General features: G+C 46.4%; 1 protein-coding gene across 1 annotated transcript; it reads left to right on the forward strand.

Annotated features, from left to right (window-relative positions):
• Positions 1-24,137: 24,137 nt before the first annotated feature.
• Positions 24,138-24,727, forward strand: LOC308093739 (large ribosomal subunit protein uL11m-like; the record flags this gene model as incomplete). The annotated part of the gene is made up of 1 exon (XM_080440070.1): positions 24,138-24,727. The coding sequence occupies exon 1, from the start codon at positions 24,146-24,148 to the stop codon at positions 24,725-24,727; it is 582 nt and encodes a 193-aa protein (XP_080296196.1). The 5' UTR covers positions 24,138-24,145.
• Between the last annotated feature and the right edge of the window lie 597 nt (positions 24,728-25,324).

Genomic DNA, 25,324 nt, shown 5'->3' on the forward strand with positions numbered 1-25,324 from the left:
ACGTCCGCTACCATGGAGGTTCAAGAAGGGGTTCATGAAACGCTGCGAGATCCGGGCGCCATCCGATTGGCTGCCGGCGGAGGCGTGTGGCGAGTTCTCCTCGCTGTTGGCTGCAGGTTCTGTCCGGGTGCCATGGCGGCGGTCACACAAATTGTGGTACGACTTTATTTTTTTCAAAATTGATTATGGGGATCTTTTCGACGAAGGGGGCTTTAGCTCACTAGAGTCAAGAGTATCTTCTATCTACAGTATATTTGTCTCAATCCCAGATGATGCTTATAAATATGTCTGCTGTGGGCTGTGATACAATGCTGTCTGTTGTTGTAAATGTATTTGTATTTTATGAACATGTAAGGTATATTGCATTGATGCTTATTTTCTGTTTCATGTGAGGTGCTTTTATGTTATTGGTTTTCAGTGTCTGTTATTATGGTATTGCTCTTATTTTTCGTATTTTTCAGCTGCAGCTCCTTCTACAGGAAACAAGGAAGGTCATCTGACCGAGTTGACACGCTTCCTGGACACCAACCATCGACCTGGACGCTTTCAAAACCAGTAACCCCTGACCCTTGACCCTCCTCTGACCCCATCCCTATCAGCCTACAACCTACTGTACTACTACAGGGTACTACATAGTGACTCCATTGTACTCATACGTGCAGATATTATATACTATGTATTACCCTGTATAATCCAACATTAATGAGGCGTATAATATTAAAATGTGCCCCCGGGACACAGGAAATGGCAGATGGAGATGGCCTTCCAGACCGCACTGCAGCTGCTAAGGCCCAACATCGTATTGATTATGGGGATCTCTTTGACGAAGGGGGCTTTAGCTCACTAAAGGTAAGAGTATCCTCTATCTAGACAGTAGGCCTGTCCCCGACTAAGGATTTGTTTAGTCGAATCTAATTGGCGACTAATTGCTAATAGTCGACTGGCAGTCGACTAATATATATATATATATATATTTATTTTTTTTAGGGTCAAAATACATTTTATTTCAAAGGGCCAAGTCTACACAGTTGGTTTTGTGTCTCCAGCAGAGTTTCTAGTGTCTATCTCTCTCTGGAAGAGGTTGCACATGAACTCTGCAGCCGCACAGAGGCGCTCCAACACAAACAATACCAATACAAAGACGAGGAATAAGAAGAATAAAGTGGAAGTTACGTGTGGTTGCAGGTGTAGACTTGGCCAAAAAACAATTTAAAACATTTTTGGCCATTAGACTAGAGTCGACTAAGAGACACGGAGTCGACTCGGACCCCCCGCGACTAACCAGTCGACTAGTCGACTTAGTCGAGGTCAGGCCTACTAGACAGTATATTTGTCTCAATCCCAGATGATGATGATGATGCTTATAAATATGACTAAATTCCTCTGGCCAGGAGGAGGAGTGGAGGAGGAACGGTGTTCCATGACCTGGGCAACGTCAACCTGACCACCTTCACCTCCAGGAAGCAGTACGACAGACACAGGAACCTGAGGCTGCTCACCACGGCTCTGAAGAAGCTCTCCCCACGGCTGGACGTCCACAGCACTGACCGCTTCGACGTGCTGCTCAACGGACACTACAAGACCTCTGGTACAGCTGCTAAGCTGGGTCGTAGCGTGACCTACCACCACTGCACTCTGCTGTGCAGTGCGGATCGGGCTCTGCTCTCGGCGGCGCTCAGGCTGACCTGTGAGGGCATCCGGAGCAACGCCACGGCCAGCGTCCCCTCGCCTGTCAGGAACCTGCAGGAGGAAGACCCGGCTCTGGACTGCCGGACCGTCATGAGCGCCGTGGCAACGCAGTACAACACAGAGTATGGTTGCATTGTACCAGTGCATCAGGTGGATCCAGGTGATGAGCAGTCATTTCCTGGAATCACCAGACTGGCCAAGTATGCGCCCCCCCCCCCTTAGGCCTGGAGGACTGGATCCATGACCACAAGGACCTGCAGAACAGCAAACATGAAAGCAGTAAGTCTCCCTTTTTTTTCATTTTTTTTTCACTGTTTTAACTTATTTTCTTGTTACAGAAAGTAATTATGATATACTCTATGTTTTGTGTAGGAAGTTTGCTAGTTTTCAGATAATAGCATGTCTTGTGGGCTCCTTCAATTTAAGTTAACATTTTAAGGCTAATAGTTTTAAAGACTTTGATAACAATTAGGGGCCAATAATGTAGGAGCCTGTATGTCATTATTTTAAAGAAGGTATATTCTTTCACTGTCTTCCCCACTGTAGCGAGAGGCAGTGCTTTACGGACTGCTCTGACAACGCCTATCTATGGTCAGCATTGATACCGAGGCCTGAAAACAGCATTGCTTCTGGGAGCGTTCCCATTCAGCCAGCGACACACTACGTCCGAGCTGCAAGGAAAAATAAGCAAGTCCCCGAGAGCCAGCTCAGCGATCTAGCCCCGACCATGTTGAAGAAGGAATACGCAGCCGTTCCCCTCGCTCAAACGACTCACGCCGTCGTCCAGAGAATGTTCTCGTTGGAATTGGTGAGCCACGGTGAAAAACTCCAATTGAAAAAGGAGCAGTTGATCGCGGAAGTCGAAAGTGACCGCAGGTCGCTGCAGGTGAAGGTGGCCGTTTTGACCGTGAGGATCAGAAACTACCAGGAACACTTACAAAAGCATGCCAAGGACATGGCGAATAAGAGACGCATGCTCATGGCCCTCGATCGCAGGAAGAAGATTTTGAAGAACCTCACTGTAGCGAGAGGCAGTGCTTTGAGAAGGTGTTTGATGCCACAACCAGAATTGTCACTAAAAAGGGAGTAAAGTGAGTAACAAAGCTAAGTAAATGTTATATACAGTGGAGTGCCTGGAGCTTACCCACATCAACCCTGGACCAGGGTCCCCTAGAGCTCTATATGTCTTTATTTCCCTCTACACCAAATCTCTTCGAAGAAAATAGCCGATCTACAAGCTCACAACGCAATGAGTCTACAACTTGTGAGTTTGTAGATAGTCAGACTGACAGAGCGAAAAAGAGCCGCTGTTTAATTTTTCATATATATTAAAGAACGACTTATGACAAGACATCGTCATAACGCCCTGGCTGCCAAGAACGACTTATGACGACTTTTTGGAAGAAAAAAAAAGGCTGTATCTCGGCTCCTGTGTACTTTTTTTTCTAACTATATATTTTTGGCCCAGACATGTTATTTTCAAAGGCAGACAATTAATGTCAACGAGGTCGCGATGACCTCGTTGACATTTGTGAAACCACACAGTGAAGCCCTCAGTGATTATCAACCATAAGGGGATCGATTATACTGGAGATAAATGTTCTGTGACTACTTGAAAGAGGTAAGAAAATTGAAAAATCGCTGGCAGTGAGAGTCAAACAAGACGATCACGTCAAAAACAAACCATGTTAATGAAAGAAGGAAAGAAAGACATTATGAAATGTATTTATTTATATATAATAAAGCAATATTTCTGTTTGGTGCCAGGAGGAGCACAAGAACCAGGGTCGGTCATATCCATATAAGGAGCCCCCGATATCGGTTGCATTGAAGCGCATTGGACATGCTGGTCATTCATAGGTACTGCAGCTGGGGCCACTGTACATGAACGAGCAAAAACAGTTTCGACCAATGGGCTCGACTCACAAGCTTGCGCACGGGGCTGCACACCGAGGTGACGCAAAACGCGTCACAGAAAACGTGTCACAGAAGCCCCCAAATAGGCCTCGCCTATCACATTTCCCAACCCGGAAGAAGGGGTGATTTCGGCCCATGCGCTGTGTGAGCAACTCAATGCAAGTGGATGGGAGAGGAGGGGGTCTATGATGTCAGACCAGAAAAGTGATCTTAAGATCTGTTTGATCTGTTAACTCTTTGACTGCGGTTGACTCGATAACGCGTCAATTGCTAGTTTGTCCAGTTGGCCGTCGACGCGTTGGACGCGCGTTCATTGTTTAATCTCTGATCGCGCTATTCTGCAGATTTTTCACTCTAGGTTTCGAGTTCCACTTACTTCACCCACACCTGCATCCGGTTTTATGACGCAGATTCCGTTTCCGGTTTAGATTTTTTTCCCCCGGTCATTTTCGGCCAGAATAGGGAAACACACGGCTTTTCACACGGTATAAATAACGAACGGAGAGCTCCACTTCTATAATCTATAGTCTGGGTGACTGGGTGACAGTCATCGCCGTCGTGTATCACATCGTAATTTTGGCCGATCGGAGAATCTGAGAACACGTCACATCCGGTTTGACGTATTTGACTGTTTGGGCCTGTTTGGGGGGGGGGGGCAGCGAGTCAGCGAGCTGATGAAAGTGTCTATTTGCTGCTCTCTGCTGGTGGAACCATCGTATGTGTTCAAAACCGCAGCTAGACCAACTATATGAAAAATAAATAACTAAATATCAAAACAAAAAAACACAAATCGCTGGCACTGGCAGTCAAAGAGTTAAGATCAGTACTCTGACATCAGTACTGTGACATCACTGAAAAGCAGGCAGGCACTACCTTGTGCACTCCATATTCGGACAAAATCGTCAGCCCAGAACTCCATATAAGGTCATGGTTGACGTGGAGCCCCACTATGGAGCCACAGAGTTAAGTTTGGACAATATTTCCTGATACATTTTGATCGCAGCATTACCGGAAATATGACTTTAGCAGGCATGTTGTTCACAGGCATGGCTTTACGGACTGCTCTGACAACGCCATCTATGGCTTTGCGGGAGAGCAGTGTTTTAATGTCCACACTAACGGGGAGATGCTCTGCTCCATCACGCACCTCAGCATTGATACCGAGGCCTGAAAACAGCATTGCTTCTGGGAGCTTTCCCATTCAGCCAGCGACACACTACGTCCGAGCTGCAAGGAAAAATAAGCAAGTCCCCGAGAGCCAGCTCAGCGATCTAGCCCCGACCATGTTGAAGAAGGAATACGCAGCCGTTCCCCTCGCTCAAACGACTCACGGCGTCGTCCAGAGAATGCTCTCGTTGGAATTGGCGAGCCACGGTGAAAAACTCCAATTGAAAAAGGAGCAGTTGATCGCGGAAGTCCAGAAGGACGAAAGTGACCGCAGCTCGCTGCAGGTGAAGGTGGCCGTTTTGACCGAGAGGATCAGAAACTACCAGGAACACTTACAAAAGCATGCCAAGGACATGGCGAATAAGAGACGCATGCTCATGGCCCTCGATCGCAGGAAGAAGATTTTGAAGAACCTCAGGTTGGTCGACTACGATGCCTTTGAGAATGTGTGCCGACGGCTGGGCATCACCTACACCTTCCCTCCAGACTATTACAGACGCATCACCCGCCGCTGGCTGGCCAAAAAGGCCCTTTGCATCAAGGTCTTTCAGGAGGTGCAGAAACAAAAAGCAGAGCAAAAGTTGAAGATGAAGCAATCCGTGGCCTCTGGTGTTCATTAATGACCAGACCCTTGTGAGTGGTGTCCAGCATGTAGACGGCATTAGCGCTCTCACTCCTTTGGTTGTATCCTCCATAGCCAAGCCTTGCATGAGGACCACCATCGAACGCGTCAAACCAGTCTGGTACGCTGGTCGTGGACCAGCTGCAGCTCCTGTTACAGGAAACAAGGAAGCTCATCTGACCGAGTTGACACGCTTCCTGGACACCAACCTTTGACCTGGTAGGCTTTCAAAGACCAGTAACCCCTGACCCTTGACCCTCCTCTGACCCCATCCCTATCAGTACTACTACAGGGTCCTACATAGTGACTCCATTGTACTCATACGTGCAGATATTATATACTATATATTACCCTGTATAATCCAACATTAATGAGGGTGTTTTTGGTTTCAAATCCTTAATTATAATTTTGCTAAATCGATTGGGTGGGCCCAGCTTTCTATGTGGGTGGGCCACGGGCCACCCAGGCCCACCCGTGGCTTCGCCCCTGCATGCAACCAAAAAATTGTCTGTCCTTCGGACCAATGATCTTAGGGCACGGGAAAGTGTCTACTGACGTAATGGTTTGACAGACTGCGAAGGTAAATAATTGTAATGATCATCTGTTTCTCTTGTGGGATTTAATTTAATAATTAATCATCCTTTGTCACCGCTTTTTGTTCAATACAACCTATTAATAAACAAGTTGATATAATATTAAAATGAGATTATAATATTAAAATGTGCCCCCGGGACACAGGAAATGGCAAATGGAGATGGCCTTCCAGACCACACTACAGCTGCTAAGGCCCAACATCGTATTGATTATGGGGATCTGTTTGACGAAGGGGGCTTTAGCTCACTAAAGGTAAGAGTATCTTCTATCTAGACAGTATATTTGTCTCAATCCCAGATGATGATGATGCTTATAAAAATGACTGCTGTGGGCTGTGATACAATGCTGTCTGTTGTTGTACATGACACCAGAGCAAAGTTTATTGTATTTCATGTACATGTAAGGTATATTCCATTAATGCTTATTTTCTGTTTCATGTGAGAATTAAACAGTCATTTCCTGGCATCACTAGACTGGCCAATGAGCTGTGGTCCTGGGAGTGGACGTTCGGACGCACGTCCAAGTTCATCATCCACGCCCTGCTCCGTCTCCACGACGACCCATCCACCGCCTCCACCTATCACAGCCCGGCATCCGCTACCATGGAGCTCAAGAAACGGCTCATAAAACGCTCATAAAGCACGGTGATTTCTTGAGTTTTAACTGGGGTCATTTAGTTAGCGCCCTCCACTAACGTTTAGTTTCTTTATTTTACCTTTTCCCTGTTAAGAAAAGCTCAGTGTGGGTCAGGAGAGGCAGGTGGTCTTTCAATCCATTTGAAATCCATCCAGAATGATTTTTAACAGCTTCTTTGCAGAGCCTGTACTTTTTCTGCAGTGTGAGTGAGTGAACATGCACAAAAAAAATCTATAATAACCATTATGAATCTGTATACCGTAGATTTTGTCATAATATTTATCAAAAATGCTAAACATGTAAAGAGTCTTATTGGACCTACACTGTAAAATCCTGATTGTTAATGTAATCCAAATGGAATGTGGATTCAATTGAATTGCAGTAGCCTAAATGACATTCCACTTGCATCATAGACGTAAACAAGACTAGCTTTGTCTGTTTGAGTTGTATAGTAAAGGCCTGTCCGGGATTATTCTACCATAGCCTACATTAGAAAATCAAAAGTAATTTGTTCGACTCTGCCTCCCCTAAGAAACTAACAATGGGAGATCATGAGGAGCCAGAGGCAAGATAGCCTGTTACACATCCACCGCCAAGGGCTAATCTCATAATGTACTCACCAGTGCCAAGGTTTTATTGTTGTTTTTTGTTTTTTTCAGGTTGCCATAGGCCCCGTTAAAATCCTTTAGATTGCGCGATCCACTGTTTGTAAACAACGGGCACATGTCCTGGTGTCTACTCGTCCAGACCGCGTGTCAAACGGAGCCGCCATGTTTGAGTTCTGACCGTTTATGTTAACATGGGAAATGCGAGGATGAAAAACTACATAGGTTTTACAGGGCTTTTAGTGTACGACTTAGAATGGAGGCCGACGGGAAACAAAAAACGGGATCGCACTTCCGGTCGACTTCTAGTGGTGTTACACTGAAAATGGTCCCCCTAGAAATTGAAAAAAAAAAAAAAATCGGAAAAAAGGAAAAAACACCCGGACCGTAGGACTACGGTTTCGGCGCTTAACAGTTGGATTTAACGGACCGTAGGACTACGTTCTTGGCGGTGGATGTGTTAAATATTCATGTATTCTTGTTGAATTATATACTCATTGAACACTGAACATTCTTCACTTCCAGGAAGCAGTACGACAGACACAGCAACTACCACCACTGCACTCTGCTGTGCTTTGCGTAGCGGATCGGGCTCTGCTCTCGGCGGCGCTCAGGCCGACCTGTGAGGGGATCCGGAGCAACGTCACGGCCAGCGTCCCCTCGCCTGTCAGGAACCTGCAGGAGGAAGACCCGGCTCTGGACTGCCGGACCGTCATGAGCGCTGTGGCAACGCAGTACAACACAGAGTATGGTTGTCATTTCCTGGCATCACCCGACTGGCCAATGAGCTGTGGTCTTGGGAGTGGACGTTCGGATGCACGCCCAAGTTCACCGTCCACGCCCTGCTCCATCTCCACAACGACGCATCCACCGCCTCCACCAATCACAGCCCGGCGTCTGCTACCATGGAGGTCAAGAACGGGTTCATGAAACGCTGCAACATCGTATTGATTATGGGGATCTCTTCGACGAAGGGGGCTTTATCTCACTAAAGGCAAGAGTATCTTCTATCTAGACAGTATATTTGTCCCAATCCCAGATGTTGATGATGCTTATAAATATGACTGCTGTGGACTGTAATACAATGCTGTCTGTAGTTGTAAATGATCCACAAAGCAAAGTTTATTGTATTGTATGTACATGTAAGCTATATTCAATTGATTCTTATTTTCTGTTTCATGTGAGAAATAAAATTCATTTCCTGGCATCAGCAGACTGGCCAATGAGCTGAAGTCTTGGGAGTGGACGTTCGGACGCACGCCCAAGTTCACCGTCCACGCCCTGCTCCGTCTCCACGACAATGCATCCACCGCCTCCACCAATCACAGCCCGACTTCCGCTACCATGGAGGTCAAGAAGGGGTTCATGAAATGCTGCGAGATCCGGGCGCCATCCGATTGGCTGCCGGCGGAGGCGTGTGGCGAGTTCTCCTCGCCACACTTCCTGGGCAACGTCAACCTGACCTTCTTCACCTCCAGGAAGCAGTACGACAGACACAGGAACCTGAGGCTGCTCACCACGGCTCTGAAGAAGCTCTCCCCACGGCTGGACGTCCACAGCACTGACCGCTTCGACGTGCTGCTCAACGGACACTACAAGATCTCTGGTACAGCAGCTAAGCTGGGTGGTAGCGTGTCCTACCACCACTGCACTCTGCTGTGCTCTGCGGATCGGGCTCTGCTCTCGGCGGCGCTCAGGCCGACCTGTGAGGGGATCTGGAGCAACGCCACGGCCAGCGTCCCCTCGCCTGTCAGGAACCTGCAGGAGGAAGACCCGGCTCTGGCTGGACTGCCGGACCGCCATGAGCGCCGTGGCAACGCAGTACAACACAGAGTATGGTTGTCATTTCCTGGCATCAGCAGACTGGCCAATGAGCTGTGGTCTTGGGAGTGGACGTTCGGACGCACGCCCAAGTTTACGTCCACGCCCTGCTCCGTCTCCACGACGACGCCTCCACCGCCTCCACGGCCCGGCGTCCGCTACCATGGAGGTGAAGAAGGGGTTCATGAAACGCTGCAAGATCCGGGCGCCATCCGATTGGCTGCCGGCGGAGGCGTGTGGCGAGTTCTCCTCGCTGTTGGCTGCAGGTTCTGTCCGGGTGCCATGGCGGCGGTCACACAAATTGTGGTACGACTTTATTTTTTGCAAAATTTATTATGGGGATCTCTTTGACGAAGGGGGCTTTAGCTCACTAGAGTATCTTCTATCTAGACCAGGGATGTCAAACATACGGCCCGCGGGCCGGATCAGGCCCGCTAACTAGTTTAATCCGGCCCGCGAGATGATTTTGCAAAGCATAAAAAAACTAAAAAAAAACTAAAAAAAAACGGGTGGAAAATGGAACGCTCGTCCAAAAACACACTGCCCCATTTTTTTTCGCGGACCGTGGCCGATGGATTAGACCCGGGGCGCGGGTGTTTTGGGACGAGGCGTTCGCCGAAAAACTCCGCCCCAAAACACACTCGCCCCCATTTTTTTCGCCGACCGAGCCACCCGGAAATACCCGGGGCGAGCGTGTTTTGGGACGAGGCGTCCGAATACATCTCACACGGCTGCTTCCAGCGAACACATGGAGACCCGGTGTCGGTACAAAATGTGCTCGGCTCAACAACAATATTAACTTACGACCCAACGTGCTTTGGCTCCCAGACTCAATGCTGGCTCAAAATGGCCCTGTCAAAAAAGAGAAAAGTGGACACAGAGTGCAGAGTGTTTCAAGAAAAATGGACATCCTCATATTTATTCACGGAAGTGAATGGGAAAGCTGTGTGTTTGGTGTGTACAAAGGATATTGCAGTGATGAAAGAATATAACATTCGTCGCCACTATGACACTACGAAACATCATGCCGACAAATACAGCAACATTCAAGGACAACAGAGAAAAGAGAAGGTGAAAGAATTGTTGGCGGGTCTGAAAAAACAGCAGTCAGCTTTTACTCGTAGCCGAGAAATAAGTGACGCTGCAGTGCGAGCCAGCTATGTTATTGCTAATGAAATAGCTGCGTCCTCCAAGCCATTTAGTGATGGGGAATTTGTGAAAACATGCATGCTCAAGGCTGCGGAGATTGTGTGCCCTGAAAAGCGCCAGACTTTTGCAAATATCAGCCTGACAAGGAACACAGTTGCAGACAGGATTACTGATCTTTCAGCGGATTTGGACAGCCAATTGAAGCGCAAAGTACAGTCATTCATTGCGTTTTCAGTCGCAATTGACGAAAGCACCGACATTACAGATATTGCTCAACTGGCTGTATTCATCCGTGGAGTTGATGACACTTTGACAGTGACCGAAGAGTTTGTTGAATTGGTCCCAATGACGGATACAACCACAGCTGCTGATATTTTCACTGCACTCGTCGGCGCCCTGGACAGGGTCGGAGTGGACTGGGCCCGTGCTGTAAGCCTGGCAACAGATGGCTGCCCCTCAATGGTCGGGAGAAAAGCAGGTGTTGTGACAAAGTTCAGGGAGAAAGTGCAGACTGCAAATGGAGGACGTGATTTTTGGACTTTTCACTGTGTTTTGCACCAGGAGGCTTTGTGTTGCAAGTCATTAAAGATGGATAACGTCATGAAGTTGGTCATCCAAACGGTTAATTTCATCCGATCCAGAGGCCTAAATCACCGTCAGTTTGACAGCCTTCTCAGAGAGAATGACATCAACCATGGGCTTCCATACCACACCGAGGTAAGATGGTTAAGCCGAGGCACTGTGCTGAAGCGTTTCTTTGAATTGCGAGGGGAAATTGAACAGTTCATGGAAAAAAAGGGAAAACCAGTGTTAGAATTCCGATCCACAGAATGGATGCAGGACCTTGCATTTATGGTGGATGTTACAGAGCACTTGAATACGTTGAATACAATGCTGCAAGGGCGCAACAAAGTTGTCACGCAGTATTATGACAACATATGTGCGTTCAAGTTGAAGCTGTCTTTGTGGGAAACACAACTCGCTCGTGGTGATGCAGCTCACTTTCCTACTCTGAAAGATATGTGCGCAGGCAGCGCGACACGTCGCAGCGCAGACATGAAGCGGTTCAAAGAGAAAATAGCGGGACTATCACAGGAATTTGAGCAACGCTTTCAGATTTTTGTTGAACTGGAGAAAGACTTCAAAGTTTTTTCCTCTCCATTCACCGCGAATGCCTCTGAAGTTTGCCACGGCTGGCTTGGACACATTTTATCAGTATCTCTTGCCTGCGCGTTACCCCAACTTGACAGCCCATGCTGCAAAACTGTTGTCTATGTTTGGAACCACATATGTTTGTGAGCAAGTGTTCTCTATCATGAACATCAATAAAACAAAGCTGCGCTCTCGGCTCACGACCGAACACTTGAGTAGTATTCTGAAATTGGCTGCCACTCAGGATGTGACGCCTGATATTGATGCACTTGTGAAAGCTAAAAGATGTCAGGTTTCAGGAGTGAAATAAGCAATATGTACCCCACTTAAAATGTTGCATGAGAGACTGCACCCTGCACCCTGTACTCAACCCTCTTTAATTTTTTCTACCTCAGTTTGTACTTTGATTGATTGATTGATTGACTTTGTGTGGTTTGTTGAGTTAGCACAGGATTAATGAGGTATTTGATACCTAGAAGAGTTCTTTTATTCATTTATTATTTATTTTGTATTTTTGTTCAATCCCAGATAGGCTGTGACTTAAAGTTTATTATGGATTTGGAGATACACTGAGATGTAGTTGTGTTCTTGATATTGGCATTGTGTTCTTTATATTGCACTTTTTGCACCCTGTACTCAACCCTCTTTAATTTTTTCTACCTCAGTTTGTACTTTGATTGATTGACTTTGTGTGGTTTGTTGAGTTAGCACAGGATTAATGAGGTATTTGATACCTAGAAGAGTTCTTTTATTCATTTATTATTTATTTTGTATTTTTGTTCAATCCCAGATAGGCTGTGACTTAAAGTTTATTATGGATGTGGAGATACACTGAGATGTAGTTGTGTTCTTGATATTGGCATTGTGTTCTTGATATTGCACTTTTTATTTGTGAAGTTTACATTTTCAGAATGTGCTTGTACTTTAAGAAATAAAGTAAACAAAGAAAACTATCTATAGTTGCTGTTATTGTTATTATGCCATGATTTTACCGTACCGGTCCGGTACCGGTCCGGCCCTCTGGCCCTCTGGCCCTCCTCCATGTGGCCCCTGAGCTCAAATGAGTTTGACATCCCTGATCTAGACAGTATATTTGTCTCAATCCCAGATGATGATGATGCTTATAAATATGTCTGCTGTGGGCTGTGATACAATGCTGTCTGTTGTTGTAAATGTATTTGTATCTTATGAACATGTAAGGTATATTGCATTGATGCTTATTTTCTGTTTCATGTGAGGTGCTTTTATGTTGTTATTGGATTTCAGTGTCTGTGGTGGTATTGCTCTTCTTATTTTTCGGATTTGTTTTGGTCATTGATTTCACCAGATTTTCACCTTGATTTCACCTGTCTCACCTCAAAGAGAGGGAAAAAGGTGTTTGCAGCAGCAGAAAAGGTCTGCTTGACAAAGGTTTAAGGCTTAAGCTCCCTGATGACACTAAACGGAGAATTAAAGGGGTAAAAGATGATTGGCTCCTCTAAATTTTGAAGAATAAAGTGTCAAAGTGTTTATTTATCTAAATGGCATTTAGCTACGTAGCTGTGGTTTGTTGATGTTGTCATAGTAACGTTGCTGTGGTTTGTTGATGGTTGAGTCAGGATGTCATCAGAGGTCCGTCAGCCAAGCACTATATGGCTCCACTCTAGCTAAATGCCATTCAGCTACGTGGCCGCGTTGTTGATGTTGTCATAGTAACGTTGGTTTGTTGATGGTTGAGTCAAAATGACAGCCAAGCACTATATAAAGGGTGGCCATGACACCGTTCAGATGCAAGCAGTATTTACTCCACTCCTTGATTATCTCCAAGACACGACTTCTCAAGAATCACTGGCTCCATTGATCATGACGTCATTAGGGACCATGCGGGTTGTACTTCTCCGTACAGCGGTGTGTTTCAACCGGCTGGGAGCCCATAGGAGCATGACCTCTGTGTTTAAAGCGTCCCCGGGCCTGGTCTTACAGTCTGTGTCTACAAACATCTACGAGAACTTAGCCCTGGAGGACTGGATCTACGACCACATGGACCTGCAGAACAACCCACACGTGCTGCTGTTGTGCAGGAACTCCCCCTGTGTGGTGGTGGGCAGGCACCAGAACCCCTGGCATGAGAGTGACATGAAGGTGCTGAGGAGCTCTAAGGTTCCTCTGGCCAGGAGGAGGAGTGGAGGAGGAACGGTGTTCCATGACCTGGGCAACGTCAACCTGACCTTCTTCACCTCCAGGAAGCAGTACGACAGACACAGGAACCTGAGGCTGCTCACCACGGCTCTGAAGAAGCTCTCCCCACGGCTGGACGTCCACAGCACTGACCGCTTCGACGTGCTGCTCAACGGACACTACAAGATCTCTGGTACAGCAGCTAAGCTGGGTCGTAGCGTGTCCTACCACCACTGCACTCTGCTCTGCTCTGCGGATCGGGCTCTGCTCTCGGCGGCGCTCAGGCCGACCTGTGAGGGGATTCGGAGCAACGCCACGGCCAGCGTCCCCTCGCCTGTCAGGAACCTGCAGGAGGAAGACCCGGCTCTGGACTGCCGGACCGTCATGAGCGCCGTGGCAACGCAGTACAACACAGAGTATGGTTGCAGTCTACCAGTGCATCAGGTGGATCCAGGTGATGAGCGGTCGTTTCCTGGCATCACCAGACTGGCCAATGAGCTGCGGTCTTGGGAGTGGACGTTCGGACGCACGCCTAAGTTCACCGTCCACGCCCCGCTCCGTCACTACGACGACGACGCCTCCACCGCCTCCACCTATCACAGCCCGGCGTCCGCTACCATGGAGGTCAAGAACGGGCTCATAGAACGCTGCGAGATCCGGGCGCCACCCGACTGGCTGCCGGCGGAGGCGTGTGGCGAGTTCTCCTCGCTGCTGATTGGCAGCAGGTTCTGTCCGGACACCGTGGCGAAGGTCGCCGAAATTGTGGTACGACGAAATGGACTTGATGTACGGCCACAGCGGGAGGGAGGCTGGCCTGGAATCATTAACATCGTTGGCCGTATCCTCCGGTAAGTTTATCATTTGTATTGTATTCTCTTTGTCATTGTATTCTGCTTGAAGGCTCAGAACTTCAAATAGCAGACATATTTTCTCTACTTGACTGGCTGTTAAAAGTTCACGTTACAGTACTGTGTAATACTAGCAACATTAAGCTAGCGGGCTAGTTGTGTTGCAGTCGTGTTTCGGTTGTTTACAATCAATCCATATACTCTTTCAAGGTATTGCAAACTGCAAGGATAATTCACCGTCCTCCCTCGATGATGATGAGTCCGTGACCCAGTACCACACGTTAAACCTGACGGAGATGCAACCAGAAGAGTCATCGGGAGCACAGGCCCCAGAACCGGATCCCATCCAGACACGGCAGCTCAGGACATCAGCTCAGCGTGGTACATATATAATGGTACGTTGATGTTGTTTTTAATCATACCAATAATGCATGTGCATACACATTTAATACATTTAAGGTTCACTGTGTTCTGTAATGTTGCATCTTTTGAGTGCAGTGACTGTGTTTTAAGGATTCTCAGACAATGTAACAGCATGCATAAGAACAGTAAACCTTATAAACAGAATCCATACTAGAGGGGAATTACAGTGAGTGTAGAAGTACACTTCTAGGGTCTTCGCAATGAAACATGTAACCAGATGTCCCTGGTGGACATTTGGGCCAAAGTAGCCCATCTACAGTATAAGCTCACAGAGTAGAGGCTTAACAGTGGTTAACCATAATTTTTGTTTTGCGTTATTGTCCAGGCAGGAGGAAACGACCACGGGTGAACGATGTCGTGATGTACAGGGAGATCCCAGCGGAGAGAACTTCAGGAGAGGCGGCAGAGGGCAGATGAAAACCTTGCCTTGAGGAGGCAGGAGATTGCTCTCACTGACTCGTTCCAGACAGGTTTCCTGGTCAGCTTGTGCAGGCCATCCGTGGTCATGATGCTATTTCCCTAGATGAACCTAAAAAAAATAGACCTGAGGCCGATTCTACAAATGCCTTCTAATTAATTGTAGGGTTGTCCGATATTGGCTTTTTTTACCGATAACCGATATACCGATATTGTCCAACTCTTAATTACCGATACCGATATATGCGGGGATTACTGGGATTATGGTAGGCTCACATTTCATATCACACACACCATACAGTAAGAACTCCTGTAACTTATTTAAAAATCATTTTAAAAAAAAAACAATACAGATATTTTCCGATATAGATTTTTATGCTAATATCGGCCGATAATATCGGGAGGCCGATTATATCGAACATCCCTAATTAATTGTAATTTTTGTAAACATACGTTAGCACCTTTTGTGGTTTTTGTGTGGTTTGCATGCACTGGTTTTGCTGTGACTTGTTTTACAGTTGTTGTGAATAAATGGTTTTATTAACATCCATTTGGTTACATTTTTACACTCTGGGTTTACAGTCCATTTATTACTGAGGTAAAAATGTCTTACATAGGCAAATATAACCACACACGTTTGTTTGTACTTTATAATAATGTTAGTCCCAAGTCAGAGTTTCTCCGCCACTACTGCCTGCACAGGTGATTTCATTGTAGTCTGGCAATGCCAGGCCACAGGATCTGTACTCCACCTGTACTTACATATCGTTAAGTTTGGACCGAAGTTTGTTTGACCGTTTGACATTGTAAAGAGATGGAATATGGCGAGAGAGAATAAAACTCAACCGAATGACACTTAGTTCAATAAAGTATAAAACAGCATGCACATCTATCAGGTTCATATATATATGTCAGGTTAATATATTTGCATATATAATGCCTACATATATAGCTAATATGACTTTTTGCATATGTCATACATAATGCCTAAATATATAGCTAAAATATCTCAGACTTTTTGCACAATTGTCATTACACATGCCTATTTATCCTATACTAAAATTTGCTTAGGGAGGACGTCGCCTCTTGACGGACTCTTGACGTCACACTCATGTCAGTCACCATGACTCATAACCATATAAGGAGTTCCCAATGCAGCTATGCCCAAATATGGAATGTGTTGTCTAACCTCAATGTGCCGTAATGGCATCACTTCAGCAAACAAATCAGTCAGCTCAATATATGGGCACAGAGGGGGGTATTCCCATATATGGGCATATACTGATCACACCAGGGATCTCCATATATAGGCATAAAAGGGACACGGACTGACAGATACACCATATCATTTTGCCAATGCCTTAGCTCTTGGCTTGGGCATTCCTGCAGCAGCAGTCAGCAGCAGCAGCGGCAGCAGCTCCCGACAGCAGCTCCTTCGCCGAAGGACTTTTAATTATTTTCCGAAAGCCCTATTTTATCATCGTGGTTTTATTTTACTAGTTTTATCTGTCTATTCGCTGTAGCCGACAGACTTTTAACAATCATGTGCACTGATCGCACTTTTGGAGGCTCTTAACTGAGTCAACCACGTCTCTCTGCCTCCATTAGCCCGCAGCTGCCGGCTGCTGGTCCGATAGCCAGCAGCGGTGCCAGCTCTGACTACATCTAAACAGCCATCACTTAGTTTTGTTTGTCTTCAATCCCACTGCTTTTAACTTATACACGGATGCCTACTACGTCAACCTGTCCCCACCTGGGTCACTGCACATAACCTGCTGCTATTAGCCCACCGCTAGTTTGACAGCTAGCGGCCGGTGCTAACGGTAGTCGGTTTTGACAGCTGTCATCCACCGAGGGCCTCCACAGGATCATCGAACCCTGTGTGACTTGACTTCGTGACTACTCAACACAACGGGTCACCTTTTGGTGACCCTCGCGCGTAAGTGTACCGCCGTACCACTGCTCAGCTGCTAATCCAATCTCTGCCCGCACCTATTTTGTTATTTTTCTATGTTACTAGCCATAGCTGTTTCTCTACCCTCAGCTACCATCACCATCATCATCATCATCATCATCATGCCACCGTCACCTACCTTATCGCCCAGCTGCGAGAGCTGTCTCCGGCTCTCACAAGAGGTGTCCCAGCTGATGTCGAGAGTGTCCCGGCTCCATCAGATCAGAGACGATGAGGTCCTCCTCGATTCCATTTGTCCAGATCCTGTGATGACTTCGACTAACTCCGAGGTCTCCGTTGGCCCCACTGCTATCACAACAACTGCCCGAGATATGGACAAAACTGTCCCCTGGCTGGATTCCTCCGCCTACTGGGCCCGCAAGGGGGCTAAGCCCAGGCTTCCACCCCGTCCAGCTCGACTCCGGTCCCCTGGACAATTGTGTCACGTAGCAAACATGGGGGTCCCTCTCGCTCATCCCCTCCCGTTGCCCCTCCACCTACCACCACCAGAAATTCATTCTCCCCTTTGGCCAACGATGAATTCCCCCCACTCACTGTCCATGTCTCTCTCCCTGCGGGGTTGTCACCCGACGGCTCACCGCCCCACTCGGCGAGGTCAGGGCTGCCCGCCCCTGGTCTGACAAATGACCGTCATCAATTGATAAAAGCGGCTGTCCGACGCCAGTCCGGGGCTCTTATTCCGCCTCAAACTCGCCTGCGGACGGGTGCCCCATACGTATTAGATCCTTGCTCCTCTCCACTGCTGTCTCCTGCGTCACAGCTGCTCCAGCCGCCTGTCTCTCCTGTTGTCCACTGCCTCCAAAACACCCCGATGGCAGGTCGGACTCACCCCATGGTCAATAATGACATTGTAGTTACTCCAGCCACCATCCCTCCACTTATTCCCCCTTCACTACTAATCGTCGGCGACTCCATCATTAAACACATCCACTTTCCGAATGCAATTACGCGCTGTTTTCCTGGAGCGACCGTCCCGATTCTCTTGGAAAAACTCCCAGGTGTCCTCAATTCAATCCCATCGTCCGTCACAAAGGTCCTGGTGCATATTGGCACGAACGACTTAGCCCGTCACACTTCCGAGGTGACGAAACAACACTTTTTACGCCTCATTGATTTATTAACTAGTATTGGAATGATATTTTTTATTTCTGGCCCCATTCCAACGCTTACTGGCAGCGACAAGCGCTTCAGCCGTATCGCCAGTCTGAACACCTGGCTCACCAGGCTGTGTCGGCTTCATGATCTTAATTTCGTAGATAATTTTAACTTGTTTTGGGGCCACGCCTCCTTTTCTAACTACGATGGTCTCCATCCGAATAAACATGGAAGTTTAACGTTAGCTGCTAATCTAGCTCTTAACGTACGTCACTACACAGCCCTGACTACTGACCAGTCCGTCAGCTATTGACATCCCCCTGGTCCTAGTTCCCAGCACTTTAGTTCCGCCCCGCTCTCCAGTCCACTGGCTTCTGGGCTCGGACCACAAATCTCATCTCCCATTTGTAATGTCATGCCTATTTCTGCTTCTGTAAACCCTGTTACTCATCTATCACACATCCCAATTCTAATCACTTCCAGACAACCCATACAGACTAGTACTAGACGTTGCATGGAGCACGCCCTTCTCAGACCCCTGAGACGGTCTATTTCACCCCCCAGTCCAGACTCCACTAATCTCACGATGGCTCTCTTTAATACGAGATCCCTGAATTATAAAACCCGTTGGCTGAATGACCTTTTCACTGCCCGCTCCCTTGATTTTTTGTTCCTCACAGAAACATGGGTTCAGCCCGGTGACTGCACACTCTTTCCTGATCTCCTCCCCCCCGACTGCTCCTTTTTTAATTCCCCGAGGCCCCTAGGCATAGGTGGTGGTCTAGCTACAGTCTATAAATCCCACCTATCATGTCGATTGACTCCAGCCACAGGCTATTCCAGCTTTGAACTCCAACTGTTTGAGCTGAATCTATCCTCCCCTGTGCTCTTTGCCCTGGTCTATCGCCCCCCAAAATCCAAGGATTTTATTAATGAATTTGGAGACTTTCTATCCGGGATAATGATAAAATACGATCACATCATAATTTGTGGGGACATGAATATTCACGTCTGCTGTAAATCTCGACCCCTAGTTAAAGACTTTTTTAATCTCCTTGAGTCATTTAATCTCACCAGATCTATTACCGGCCCCACACATGAAAAGGGCCACACTGGACCTTGTTCTGTCTTTTGGCCTCACTATCTCTGTTTTTGACGTTTTTCCTATTCCATGCATCTCAGATCACTTCCCCATATTATTCACCACCTCCATCCCTTGCTCAGTGGTTAATGCTGGTCCCCCTGCACGCCTCACACGCTCCATTAACCCCTTAACTGCACCTCAGTTCTCCCTTATCTTCAACCAATCATTGCTCAACACCCTGGTCTCTCCCTGTGCTCTCAGTGCTGAAGCTCTTCTTGCCCTTCTCAACTCCACCTGTACTGACATTTTGGATGCTGTTGCTCCCTTTCGCCACAATAAACGTACTAAAATAAATGACTCAACCCGCGCCCTCAGACGCCTCAGCAGGCGTGCAGAGTGGAAATGGCGCAAAGACAGGCTCCACGTTTCATTGGACATTTTACGGGGCTCCCTCTTCGACTACCAGAGAGCAGTGAAAGCTGCTAAATCATTCTACATCTCCAATCTTGTCACCATAAACCTCAGGTTCTCTTTAATATTTTCAACTCCCTCACTAACCCCCGCGAAGCCCCTCCCATTGTCCCATCCCTCGCCCTCTGTATCGAGTTTCCAAAATCTCTGACCTCAGGGCAGCACATTCACTCACGGCCTTAGATCCCACCCCTTCTCCATGTCCTGCAACTCTCTCTCAGTTTGAGCCTATTTCACTCTCTGCCCTTACTGACATGGTTATGCTCCTACGCCCATCAAATTGTCCCTCCGACTGCATTCCCCCGCGCCTTCTCAAAGAGGTTTTTGGTGTTGTTGGTCCTAGTGTCCTCCTACTAATAAACTCTTGCCTCATATCTGGTTCTGTCCCCCCCGCTTTTAGACATGCTGTTGTACACCCACTACTGAAAAAGAAAAATCTCAACGCTTCCATCCTCTCCAACTTTAGGCCCATTTCCCAGCTCCCCTTTTTATCTAAAGTCCTGGAGAAAGTCGTGTACTCACAACTTCAGTCATTTTTATTATCACATGGTCTCCACGAAAAGTTCCAGTCTGGCTTCAAACCTGGCCACAGCACAGAGACAGCCCTTCTAAGAGTTTTTAATTATTTAATTTTAACAGCTGATAACGGTTCCCCTGCTGCACTGGTGCTCCTCGACCTTTCGGCGGCCTTTGACACGGTTGACCACAATATTTTATTATCACGCCTTGAACACCTTGTTGGCATCTCCGGCACTGTCCTCACTTGGTTCCAGTCCTACCTCTCAGATAGAACCTTCTCCGTGCACATAGGGGAATTTGCGTCACCTGCGACTCCCCTCTCATGTGGAGTGCCTCAAGGCTCCATACTAGGTCCGATTTTATTTCTCCTTTACATGTTACCTCTTGGATCAATTTTTGCAAAGCACAATATGCCCTTTCACTGTTATGCAGATGATGTACACATTTATTTTCCGCTAAAAACTGACTTCAATGATCCATTCCAGCCATTTCTCACCTGTTTCCACGATGTCAAGGCCTGGATGGACGCCAATTTTCTCACCCTCAATTAAAACAAAACCGAATTTTTAATTTTTGGCCACCATCCTGTCCCACCCTCCAACTCCCTGGGCATTTTAAATTCAAATATCCATTCCTCTGCCAAAAATCTTGGGGTTTTTTTTGATAATAATTTTAAACTTGACAAACACATCAGCTCTGTTGTCAAGACAAGCTTCTTCCAGCTTAGACTCATAGCTAAAATCAAAACCTATCTCCCACAAAAACAGCTGGAGATGGTCATACATGCATTTATCTCCTCCAGATTAGATTACTGTAACTCACTTTATACTGGCATTGATCAGGCTTCACTTAGGCGTCTACAGCTGGTCCAGAACGCAGCCGCCCGCCTCCTCACCGGCACAAAAAAACGTGACCACATAACTAGGGATGGGTATCGTTAGAATTTTTACGAGTCCGGTTCCGGTTCTGCTTATCGGTTCCGGTTCCTATCGGTTCCATATTTTGGTTCCAAAATGATTTAAAAAAAAGAGGTCAAATGTTTATTTAATAGAGATGCACCGAATGGAAAATTCTTGGCCGAATACCGAATACAGGAAAAACTTGGCCGAAAACCGAATAGCCGGAAATTATTAATTTAAAAAATAGATATATACATTTTTTTAAACGTTTTTTTGTACCATTTATGTCATGGCTGTGCCTCTGTTGTAGAGCTACATGATTATGGCAAAACGTATCATAACTATAATGGTTCCATATTGAGATCAGTTATTTAACACAAACATATTTATTTATTGTGTAGAATTATTGATTTACTATTGTGTAGAAATAAAATATAATATGTCTCAAAACATTACCCTGCCATATTCAAGAAATTAAAACAAATATTGAATAGCCTATCAAAAGGCATTATAATGTCTGCAGTTGCATTATTGCACACAAAATGCATTAATAATATTAGGTATGCCATTCCTTCCTTCTGAAGAAGTCACTTTCAGTCTCATTTTTGCAAGACACACAAACACACACACACACACACACACACACACACACACACACACACAAACAGAAGCGTTCACAGCTGGTGTTAATTATTTCCCCCTGCGCGAGCTCTTAACTAGCGCTGATTTGCCAACTAATGTTACACCCTCTGACAAGTGGATTCTAGTTTTCAACAGCAAATCTTGGTTACAAAGTTTTCAGGGCAGACTATTCCTTCTCTTACTACTTCAGTTCAGACAGTGGTGAGTGAGGGGAGGGGGGGGGGGGGCGAGGAGGAATGTGGTGTGGCTGTGTGCGCTCGGAGAGAAGCAGCAGCTCTACTCCTCCATACAGAGAGACGCAACTGATGTATACTTCTCCATACAACGGTGTTTCACCGGATTTGTGATTTTTTATCAGATTGTGCTGTTTGTGTAGGACTTCTAAACGCCTTTGTTTGAACGGCTTTTAGTGCGTCTAGGAACCGATATGCAGAACCGAAATTACATATTTTTTATGGGTACCCGGTACCGACCATTTCTTTATCGGTTCCTACTTGGAACCGTATTTCGGTACCCAACCCTACACATAACCCCAGTCCTGGCCACTCTTCATTGGCTCCCTGTTCATTTTAGAATTGATTTTAAGGTTCTTTTATTTGTTTTTAAAACCATTCACGGCCTGTCACCCTCCTATCTCTCTGACATAATTGAGCCTTATATCCCAACCAGGGCCTTGAGGTCTGCGGACAAGCTACTGCTGGTCGCTCATACGACTAATTTGAGGAATAGGGGTGACCGTGCTTTTGCGGCTGCGGGCCCCAGGCTCTGGAATATGTTGCCCCCTCAACATTAGATCTGCCCTGTCGATTGGGGCTTTTAAAACATTACTAAAAACTCACTTATTCTCTCTTGCTTTTAGTCGTATTTAGCTATCCTGTTCTGTCCTAACTCTGCATTGTTTTGTTTCTCTTTTGTTTTTCTTTTGTTTTTGCCCTGTGTATATATTTTTTGTTGATGCTTCTGTGTGTCTGAATTACCTTGTTTTAACCTTGTTCAGCACTTTGGTCGGCTTTGGGCTGTTGTAAATGTGCTATATAAATAAAGTTGGATTTGATTTGATTTGATATATGGGCATAAAAGGGACTCCCCCATATATGGGCATTAAAGGACAAGGACTGACAGATACAGAGATCTCCATATATGGGCATATCAGCATGCCCATATATGGGCATATACTTATGACATCAGGGATCTCCATATATGGAAGTTGCTGGGGTCTAATAGGTGGTTGCTAGGGTAAAACATGTGGTTGCTAGGGTCTAATATTTGGTTGCTAGGGTGTAATATGCTGTTTATATGGTCTAATATGCAGTTGCTAGGGTGAAACAGGTGGTTGCTAGGGTAAAACGGTGGTTGCTAGGGTCTAATAGGCAGTTGCTAGGGTCCACTGTAGCTAAATGGCATTCAGCTACGTTGCTGTGGTTTGTTGATGGTTGAGTCAGAATGACATCAGAGGTTTGTCAGCCAAGCACTATATAATGGGTGGCCATCACACCGTTCAGATGCATGTAGTATTTACTCTGCTCTTTTATTATCTCTAAGACACAACTTCTCAAGAATCCTCGCTCCAGATTCTCTGACATTTGCAACCAGATCGCATCAGATCACCCTTCCTCCTCTTTCATCGCCTGCTTGTTCCATTGCACGCATCCGTTGCACTGCTCACCTCGCCCCAATTCCACCACACGGTTCGATGACCTCCGACATTCCTGTACCCGACATGCATGCAGTTATTTCTGTTCATTTTCACTCCCTGGCCCAGCACCTCTGTTTTAGTTTGAACTTGTGATGTCACTTTATTGCATAGTTGAATGCGTTGTTTTGAATTAGTCACTTAAGCCCCTCCAAGTGAGAGAGAAGATCTTTATTAGGAGCTCCCTTAATGTTGCCTGCTCATAAGCCCCGCCCGCCTGCCCCTCCCGGGTTCTTTGTGATTTTGTGACATGGTCTTTAAGAGTCCCTAAGTACATTAAATGTGCCTCGACTGAACCATCTGCTGGAGGAAAACCTTCTAGAGTATATTTTATAATCATATGGTTAACCTATTACAGTATATACACTGGTTAAATTAGATTTATGCTTCGCAGCCCTGACTTCTATATATGGATTCCTAGCATCAGAGAACCCCCCCTGAAGCCCCATATCCATATATGGGGCTTCCGGAAACATCCAAAACTGACATCATAGACCCTATCTTTGGGCATAACTGACATCGCTTGCTCCCTCTCCCTCTCAGAGAGACAGAGGCCCAGAAATACCAAACATGTCGAAGATCTCCATGGCAGCAAAAGCGGTGAAGAAGGTGGAACTTGTGGGTGTGATCCGTGCCACAGTGAGGTCGGGACAAGCCAAGCCAGGCCCACCACTCGGACCAATCCTGGGACAGAAAGGGATTCCTATTAGCCAATTTTGCAGTGACTTCAATGAGAGGACCAAGGACCTCAAGGAAGGAATTCCTCTTCCAATCAGGATCCACGTAAAGCCTGACAGAACGTATGACCTGAAGATCGGCCAGCCCGCGGTCTCTTACTTCCTCAAGCAAGCAGCGGGCATCGCGAAAGGTGCAGGAAGGACGGGTCATGAGGTGGCCGGGATCGTGTCGGTGAGGTCGGTGTACGAGATCGCCCGAGTCAAATCTCAGGACGAGTGTTTCCAGAATCGCAACGCGTCCACGGAGTATGTCGTCAAGTGCATCATAGGCTCCGCCCGCTCGCTGGGCATCAAAGTCGTCAACGACCTGTCAGCTGGTGAATACAAAGTCTTTCTGGAACAGAGAGAGGAGACACTTAAAGCTCAAGCGGCAGCAGCAGCAGCAGCCGAAGCAGCAGAGCACAAAAATAAATGAAGACACATAGACACCACTGGTGTAAAGTAGCCAAGTACATTTACTCAAGTACTGTACTTAAGTACAATTTTGAGGTACAATTTTGAGGTACTTTACTGGAGTATTTCCAATTTTCAATACTTCTACTTCTACTCCACTACGTCTCAGAGGCAAATATTGTACTTTTACTCCACTACAATTATTTGAAAACTTTAGTTACTAGTTACTTTGCAGATATAAATTATTACATTATAAGACATACATTAACCACTCTAGCCCTATTTTATACCTAGGCTATTTGAAAATAGCAGATCTACAAGCTCACAACGCGTAGACAAGCTTGTAGATCTGTACATTTTGATGCCAATACTTTTGTACTTTTACTCAAGTAAGTTTTTAATTCTGGACTTTTACTTGTAACAGAGTACTTAGACAATTCAGTATTGATACTTTTACTTAAGTAAGACATGTGAGTACTTTTTCCACCACTGACAGACACACACAATGTATTTATATTGAATTTATTATACACATGCTATATGCCATATTACCAGCGGAAACATGCTAATGTCTCCGGTAGGAGACTCAAAAGAGACTCTTTGAGTCTCCTACCGGAGG

Source organism: Gymnoscopelus braueri (assembly GCF_963280865.1).
Source record: "Gymnoscopelus braueri genome assembly, chromosome: 10".
NCBI lineage: Eukaryota > Metazoa > Chordata > Actinopteri > Myctophiformes > Myctophidae > Gymnoscopelus > Gymnoscopelus braueri.